At 38.7% G+C, this 9,134-nt stretch overlaps 1 protein-coding gene across 8 annotated transcripts in view; it reads left to right on the plus strand.

Moving 5' to 3' along the window:
* Nucleotides 1-8,748, plus strand: part of ARHGEF2 (Rho/Rac guanine nucleotide exchange factor 2) — an 876,584-nt gene extending 867,836 nt beyond the window's left edge. For all 8 annotated transcript variants that reach the window (XM_078668338.1, XM_078668336.1, XM_078668334.1 and 5 more), the window contains 3 exons: nt 2,100-2,537; nt 5,909-6,104; nt 7,334-8,748. In XM_078668338.1, coding sequence (XP_078524464.1) covers nt 2,100-2,537; nt 5,909-6,104; nt 7,334-7,419 — 720 coding nt within the window. In that variant the 3' untranslated portion in view covers nt 7,420-8,748. The remainder of the gene's footprint in view (nt 1-2,099; nt 2,538-5,908; nt 6,105-7,333) is intronic.
* Nucleotides 8,749-9,134: the final 386 nt, after the last annotated feature.

Here is a 9,134-nt window from a genome sequence, read left to right on the forward strand (position 1 = left end):
ATTTTCAAAGTGTTTTTTGTCATACATTTAAGGTGCTTCTCCATCAATCAGGGTTGTGGGAACACACAAGGAACACTCATGCCCTTAAGATGTGACTAACCATACCAGCAAATTTTGATATAGATATGTTTTACATGCTAATCTCTGTAAAAAAAAAAAGCTTGCATGAGTGAAATTAAGGCATGTAGTTGAGTGGTACTCTCAGCTGGTGTCGCTACATTGATGCCGCTAAAGCTATCAAGTAATTGCTCCATTTATATTGTCTCCAAGTTTAATATGATTGAGGTGTTTTTGGCAAAGTTGTATGGATGATGTCATGTATGATATCCAAAACAATGCAATTTGTGGAATATTGTTCAGGAATGCACAGTTATGGCTCCTTGCTTCCGTAGTATTTGCATCATCTCTGTTTTATTTTCATCTAAGCATTAGTTCAAACAGGATTTGTCTAGTGATATTCCATAGGTCCCTTTTCTAAGGGAAATCACAATTGGGAACCCAAATGAAAAATTAAAACTCCTCAACTTTAACTGCAAGTTCATTTTGAAATTAAGTTTTACTTTGTACATTTCTGAAATCAGTAGTTGTTTAAAGAAAGTGAACATGTATAGCATGTTTCATAAGTAGTTTTCCGTTTTTTTCTCATAATTTTAAGATTTGGATCCTAAACCACATGATACTTAAGAAAAGAAACCAAAATCCACTAAATCCATATCAGCCATAAAAAAATGATAGTACCGTAACCTTCTATATTGGGTCCTTATTTAACACTTTTATTACTATTTTTCAAGTGATGCATCCACTCTTGAGACATGCTTGTTAATGCATTGAAAACGTCCTGAAGATTCCACACAAATGGGGAATAGATGTACATTTTCTGCAATCTTTTTCAGCTACAATGTAACCAATGTGTGTCAGTTATTTAAAAAAGCAGTAAGGGATGTGTCTGGAACAACTTTTATCCTTATATAAATATTTCTTGATGAACTTATTTTATTTTTGAAATTATTGAATAGCAGTAGTGGGCACTTTTTTTCTTGCTGATTCCTCGAAAGCAGCTGAATACATTTTCGCCATTCCTTTTGCACCATTTTAGTTTAATCAAAGAGCCTCCTGTGTTTTGTGTAAACGAACTATCCCAGTTTTAATAAGTATCTTATAAACAATGTTCTATTGTGTTAAACTGAAAAAGAGATATAGTCAACCCCGTCGGTAATCACAGATATCCTTTCCCTCTGTTTATATAAGTGAGGCCTTGTTTACAGTTGCCCATGATTTCCATTTTTCTTCTTTATTTTTATTATAAAAGGCACATAAAGAAATCTATGCAGATGTGAGCTGGTAGATACTCAGCTGGTTCAATAAAACCATAACTATATAATTGTTAGAAGGCAAGGTTGTGATCTTTTCTGCTATATCATGCAGAATTTTGTATATTGCTATATAGCCATCTATTTGTACACCCAACAGTCAACATTCAGTCTTGTAAGATCGACTACTGCAGAAATGCTTCTTATTCTTTCGAGTCAACAATACCATCAGGTCTCTTAGAAGTAGATTTCAACCAAAACATAGAGGGTAAAACGAGCTGTACGGGGCACTGTCGGAAAGAGATGAATTGAAAAAATGCCTGCTGCAAGGAATGGGGCAACCGCTGCCCTTACTTAGCAAAAACAGTTAAGTGTGTTAACGTTCACATGTACCCATATGAAATCGTTAAGTGAACAATGCTGCTTAACTGAATGAACTGAATGAAAACATGGTAATCTGATCTAGAATATCTGTTTTGTATTGTTGACTGTGTCTTCATGGCCTTATACCAGTCTAATTTTATGTGTGATTAAGCTGCCCCACAATATTGCAAAACAGGTGTGTGTGTATATATGTCTCTCTCTCTCTCTCTCTCTCTATATATATATATATATATATATATATATATATATATATATATATATATATATATATATATATAATCTGATTAACACATGTGGAGGTGGTAGTAGCCACTTGCCATAGTGTTATTCTCATACAAATCAAACAGTAAGGTGTTGCTAACTTGATGTAGGAATAATGCTCTCATATTATCTTTGTCTCTGCAGGCTGTGGCGGCCCAGCAAGACACCATGATCGAGCTACATCTACAAGATGCCAGTGAAAAAAAGGAGAAAGAGAAGTTGGCCCGGACCAATTCCAGGGACCTGACTTTGGGAGATGTGCTCTGCAAGACTGCCGACAAGCAAGCCACCGAGCTGACTCTCCTGCAGCGTCAACACACGTTCTTGCAAGAGGAGCTTCAGCGGTGTCGTAAGCAGTGTGAGGATAAGACGATGGAAGTGGGACTGCTGGAGGCACGCCTCCGGGAAAGCGAGCAGGCAAGGACACGGTTGGAAAGAGAATCAGAGGAGCTGAAGAGGCAGGTGGCCTGCCGGCAGCAGGAGGCTGCCATGGACCACTTGAGATGTAACAAGACCTTTGACCCACGAAGACGTAGCCTTCCAGCGGGAGATGCACTATATCTAAGCTTCACACCCCCACAGGTATGACTATCTGAGAGAGCTAAGTCTTACTGGCAGATTTACAAAATGGTCAACACTGTGACAGAAGCAATCTCTGCTATGGGAATGACCTGTACATCTCAAAGCAGTTTTGTTCAGTTAGAAAGACCACTTAGCGTCCTGTACTCAGACGTGTGAGCCAGTCCAGATTAGTAGCAGTGTAATTTATAAGCTGGTTTGGGATCAAGTAGGGGAAGCAGTGGTGATTAATGATTTGTTTGGCAGTTGGCATCCTATGTAAATGCATTGACAACACCAGTGGCTTTCCTTGATCCATTTGTATGTGAATGGGTGTATTTTATTTGTTTGAATACAAAACTTCAGACACAGACCACACCCCTATACAAATATACAGAAATAGACACCACACAAAGACAAATATATTTAGACTACACGTAGATGCGCACATGCATGCGAAGGGGGAAGTTGATTAGAGGCATGCATGGCTGGATCCATTGATGGTTTTGTAGTTGTAGATAAGTATAAACAGATGGTTGGGTGGCTATAGGTGCCTACAATGGTCCTTGTGCTGAATTGGGTGCAGATACACAGCTGGCCAGATTCAAGGGTGGATCAATGGATGAATGTGGGTTGATAAATTAATATATGGTTGTGAGTGGGTAGGTTGATGAATGCATAGTTGTAGGGTTTCTGAATGTCTTTGGAGGGAAAGATACATTTAGGTGCAAAATCACCATTGGTGTAACATCATCAACAGTGTGAAATTTGTGTTGTGTTACATGAGATTTAATTTATCTAAGGTTAGGACTTGCTGAGGGCTAGATGAACATCAAATATATATTAATGGGTAAAGCCTCATACATTCTCAAGAAGGGGTGTGTTTTTTTATGCATCACAGTAGTTGCAAAAACAGATTTAAGTCCAAAATCCCTCTTGGGGAATTTCAGCCAGTATGTGGTACTACATTTCGGTAGATGTAAAATCATTCCATACAGAGAGAGTATGCTTTAGTAAGATATTGAATCAGATGAAAAAGATGTGCAGCAATATGGAATCACATTTGGCTGGCCATACATTAAGGTGCAAATTATCCTTGGTGCAACATATGCATGAGTGTGGAAAATGTTTTGGAATATAAATTACTTTACATACAAAATGGCATGTAGGTGCAAAATCATCCTTGGTGCAACATTAGTTCAGTGTGGAAATTCTTTTAGGAGCGCAAATCACAGTCAGGACAAAAAACTAATTTTGGTCCAAGATCACTCTTGGAGCAGCACCAACAGACACGTGGACCCACTTGTAGAAGCTTAATTCATTTTAGGAGCAAAACGCCTTTAGTGTCAACTAACCATTGGTGTAATATTAGCAGCAGTGTGGAAAAACCTTCTGGAGGAAAAATCTAATTTAGAACTTAAAACATAGTTAAGTGACAAGTCATTTTTAGGACCAACATTACCCATGGACAGAATCAATGCCAGTGTTGAAGAACTCATAGGCATCATAGATGCAAAAAAGCACGTTTAGGGGCAAAATTACCTTTGGTGTAACATCTACAAAGGCTTGAAGTCTCTTTTGAGTGACTAATGCATTTAAGTGCGAAAACACATTTGTTGCCCAGCTAGCAGGAGAGTGGTATGATAATTTGATGCAAATTCACTCAGTACAGAGAGGAATATAGTAAGATGTTACATTTCTTTGCAAAGGTAAGAGTGAATTTGTAATTGGTCCGCTATGACTATGTAAAATGCATGGAGGAAATGTTTGCTCATCGTATACACGTAGAGCAGTTTTACTTGGTCTTGCAAGTTTGAGGAATGTCCCATTACAAAACGGACACATTTGTGGTCGTTCCTAAAACGCAGAATTTAGGAGAAGCATAGAGACCATGCGCTTTCTCTTCCTTTACAGCTAGAGCGACCGCAAATGTGCTGTGGCATGTAAGACTATTAGAATAATTAAAGCAATTATATCTCAGTATTATTGCTCACAAATTGAAAATGTGTTTACCTTTTTCTTAATTTTCCCTAATAGTGAGAAGTAAGTTTTAAATTCCAAAACAAAATTAAGAGTTATAAAACCACGATTAGTGGAATTTTAGATTTGACGAGTGCATTTCTGAATTTGGATAATCTGTCAATATTATTGATGCATTTGTAATGAAGGGAAGGGGACTGGGATTTCAGCGTTACAGGATGTGACGGGCCTTCAGGTATCAGTGAACACAAACATACTATTAGGTTTGTGGATATTCCCACTGCATGTTATTTCTCATACTAGAAGTAAAAGCCAATCGTTTTGTCAAAGGCAAAAGTAGATTTCAGGGTAGAAATTGGGAGGGCACTCTGACGCACACCCGAAAAAACATGAATGCTCAAATTTACATTTACAACAAAATATATGCCTTTGGAATCTTCACCAGCTGGACATTCTATTTGTGTAGGTCTAACACATGTGATTGCTCATGAAAATCTGTGCTTGCCATAGATTTCCAGGAAGGCTCAATGGATCCTTTATTAATATCATTTAAATCAATTGTGTTCCAAACATTGGACTTATCCTAGAGGAGATATTGTCTTACTTAGGTCAGATGCCCCTTGTGAACTGGGTCCTGCATATTGTTTCCAATAACAGATTTTCACATTCTTCCTAATTCCCTGTATCAGGAGAGAAAGGGGATGCAATTGTTAACTTCTAAGCAATTATCTGCAGCAATGGTACAGATGGGCAGATTTCTTTTCTATTGGTAAATTTATGCCTAATTTAAAAACGTTGTAATTCTGTGGAGTGGCAGAATTTTTGAAGGTTTCTTCCTTACTAATGTGGTAAACTCTGTCCAATTCTACCAACATGTTCCAGAAATCTCCACAAAGCATGGAATTGTCATCCTGCATTCTAATTTAAAAAACCTTCGGGAAAAAACATGGTATTTTTCGTTAATTTGTATAGCATATTTATGCCACTTGTATGTGCTTTCGGAATATGGATAAACAATTCCAACATTTTTAAGCTGTTTAAAAGTTATTTTTCTGAGATTTTAATATAAGAACCACTACTTTTTATAATGTAGGAAATATATATTAGTTAATAACTTAAGCATGTCTAGAGGTTATTTAGACTTCAATGTCACTTTCTAGTCCAGAAATTCATATTTAGTTGAAAACATTTGTAATTTTTGATCTTTGCCTGGTTTGTTTTTTTATGCAAATTTGCACCAGTAAAAAATCACTACTTTATGCCATTTTCTTGTCAATTTCAAGAAGGCGTAGGATGCAAGTTTTGATCATTTCACACATCTGTAAAGAGTGCCGCATTCAGGAAATTCAGTATTGGTAACATACGTAACTATCTTTATCTTTTCATACACTAACGTCCTTTTCTTATGCCATTAGGTCACCCATGACAGGAGAATGAATAATGGCCAGGATATCACAAATATTGCCTTCAACTTTCAAGAGGATCACGACTGTTCGGCAGATGAACTCAGTGACCTTTCTGCACTAGACAGGCTACAAGAAGTGGCCGAGACAGATGTGCCTTCTGAAGATGAAAACGGAGGCCCACAGCCATCTCCCACTAGTCCAAGAGGTGAGTCCACCGAACAAGGGAAAATGTAAAAGTATGAATTCAAAATTCTCTCTAAACTTCCACTAGAATCTATCTAGTAACTTGTCTCCACAGACCACAAATGAATCCTATTGGGTTGTTGAACACTCGCAAGTTGTTTAAACATAGGAGGCCAGGGGCCAGCGTTATCATTTTTCTGCTCTGCAAGGCTGGAATCATAGTTGAATGTTTAAAGCCATGAATTTAGGTCATCGTGATTGAGGAGCAGCGGAAGTTGTAAGATGCAGGTAACCAGACCAGTAAGCAGCCTTTTCAGGCACTCAAAGAAAGAATGGTAGTGAAGGCTGTGTGTAAAGGGATTGAGGGATTGGGAAGAGTACACTGCACTGTGTGTGTAAAGATTTGTAGGATCTACACAAAGACTTATTTCTCTCATTACTGCACCATTGTATAGTTCTGCATCCATGGTCAGAAATGAACTGTATGGCTTAGTTTGTGGGCCTCTTACTAACTCACTTTCTGTTGTGCTGTTGTCTGCATTTTGGTTCTGCGGATTATTACCCAGAAGTTATATCGTAGATATATCATGCAATATTTTTTTAATAGTGCCCTTACTTGTAATCATTCGAGCAATTATGCAGGAACTCGCAAGGATGTTTGGCCATTTTGCCCCTGAACTCTCCACTTGCGGTAAGGAAATGGCAGAATTGTGGGCTTCCCCCCTCCCTCTGTTTTTTGGCACTCCCTATTGGTAGCGCTGTAAGGGTGTGCTTTCCCACGCCTTACTGAAGGGCCATCCCTTCTATTATTTGTTCTACAATCTCTTCTAGTGCTTTTCTCCCTTTGTAAGTGGAGCTCAGCCTCCATGGAAGAGAGACCAGTGGTCCTGGATGTAAGCGGTCATAGACTAGAGCCTAATTCTAAAGCAGACAGGGTGTCTGGGATCAAAAGAATGGCAGTTGCCAGATTTGGCCTATAACAAGAAACTAAAAGGAAAAATCCATAGTAATTTATGCAAGTTAAAAAAAAAAATTGCGTTGATGTTTAAAATGCAATGCCCATCATGAAAAATGACTGTGTTGGCTGCCCTGTCAGTATTTATTTATGCGTATGCACACTGAAGCCAGAAGCTTTTTTGTAATCTCACAAAAAAAGGCCCGAGAGTCAATTTGCACAATCCATATACAGTGGTTCTGTTTAGAACATATGCACACATTTTTTCTCATTGTTACCTCTGTTCTCTCCTTCAGATTTTCCGAGAATGCAGGACATTCCAGAAGAGGGCGAAAATAACCAAGAAGCGAAGGACGGGGGCCCGGAGTCCTCGGTGTGCTGAAAATAAGCTGACTGATAAGATGAGAGACTTCTTTTAAAACTAGAAAATAATTTATCAAACTGCTGCTCCTTTAAAAGAAAACCTTGAAAAATGCACCAAAAAAAAGATGCTACAGCTGGAATGGGGGACGAACTGGGACGAGAGATTCCCACGAGCTGGCGGTGGACTTCAACAAATGAACAAGCTCTTTATTTTAATCGTCTGCTGTGTCTTCTGCTGTCCTGCTCATCTTTGCATTTATGTTATCGAACATAAACTTTCAGGAGAGGGAGGGTGTTTACCAATTCCTCTGTTCTACAAGCTGATTTTTAATTTATTTATTGTTTTTTGGTTGTTTTGGGGGGTGGGAGGGAGACTTAAATTATTGTTTTTCCAGGATAAGAGGAAATCCGAACTGGATAGGGGAGGGAAGCCTAGCCTCTATACGTCTTGTTGCTGGTTGAGTTCCTTGACGTTGCATGGTCCATACAGTTTCAAACCTTGGTGGCTGTTGGAGGCCTCCCCTGCCGAACCCTTGCTTTGTGGCTCACGTACTGTAACAATGCCGGGTGGTTGCTGCAAGGTTGGTGTTCGGCTTGCATGCTGCAAAAGAAAATCGCTGAACACTATTAAGGGTTCTACTTGCCATATTTTTAAAGCAAAATAAGATCATCTTCATCATTTACACCAGAGGGGCACCCTTCTAACTATTGCTAAAAGGGCTATGTTATTTTTTATTTTTTTACTTGGTAGGTGCAAGTACCCAAAATGAAGACTGTTGAGCTCAGGTTCATGTTCTAGAAGACAATGCTTACTTTGCAACCTTCAATGTCAAAAGTCCTAACAAGATCAAGATCCTTATTTGTAATTGCAAAATTATCATTTAAAAAGGATGAACTTTCTGAGGACACTGCAATACAAAAAACTGGAATGCTACTGGGGGCTGTGGTGATAAGTGAAGTGGTGCTTGAGTGGCTACGTAAAGCGATGGTCGTAGGGTTGGAAGGGCACCCGCAGTAATGAAAAATCCCTCACGCACATACACCGTGATCTGGGCTGTGCCTTAAAACGATGTCCTTTTCAGCAATGTTTGTACATTTCATATCCGGAGGAGGGACCTTTTATTTGAAATTTATTGAACAATATGCAGCCTCGTTAATCATCTTGAAAACCTCTTGTATACAGCTGCGTAACTGAATACACACTTTGAATGTTTGCAAATAGGAGCTTACGGTTCTAATATATTTCAGGTATTGAAGTATGTTTTCTGTAACAAGATAGCACATATGAACATGGAAGGGCTCCTCATTCTTCCCAACATTCCCTTCAATAAACAGTCTATGGCCCCTCCCCGGTGTGCAGTCTGTTTATGTGGAGCTTCGGAACCTTGTTTGGACGATTGCCCATGGATCCAAGTGCACCGATACTGATATTTTTGGTGGGCACAGCTTTTTCAGTCCAAAATTATGAGAGCGCCAAATTAAAAATGATTATTTTTCAGTCACCATTACAAGTAGGTGAATGTTCTGTTCCTTCTTTGCAAGCTTTGCTCCTCCTATGGTTCCACCATTGTTAGGTGAATCTGCCACCAAGCATGTTGAACTCCCAATATTTGCAATTAAGTGTATGCAAATTATTTTGTTCCAAAAAGCTGTTCTGCTCAGTGAGCACAAACCAGAAAAGGCTACATGGCTTTCAAAAAAGTTATACTTACTTTGCCTGCTGATATGTAGTAT

The sequence above is a fragment of the Lissotriton helveticus genome, chromosome 12 (assembly GCF_964261635.1).
Source record: "Lissotriton helveticus chromosome 12, aLisHel1.1, whole genome shotgun sequence".
NCBI lineage: Eukaryota > Metazoa > Chordata > Amphibia > Caudata > Salamandridae > Lissotriton > Lissotriton helveticus.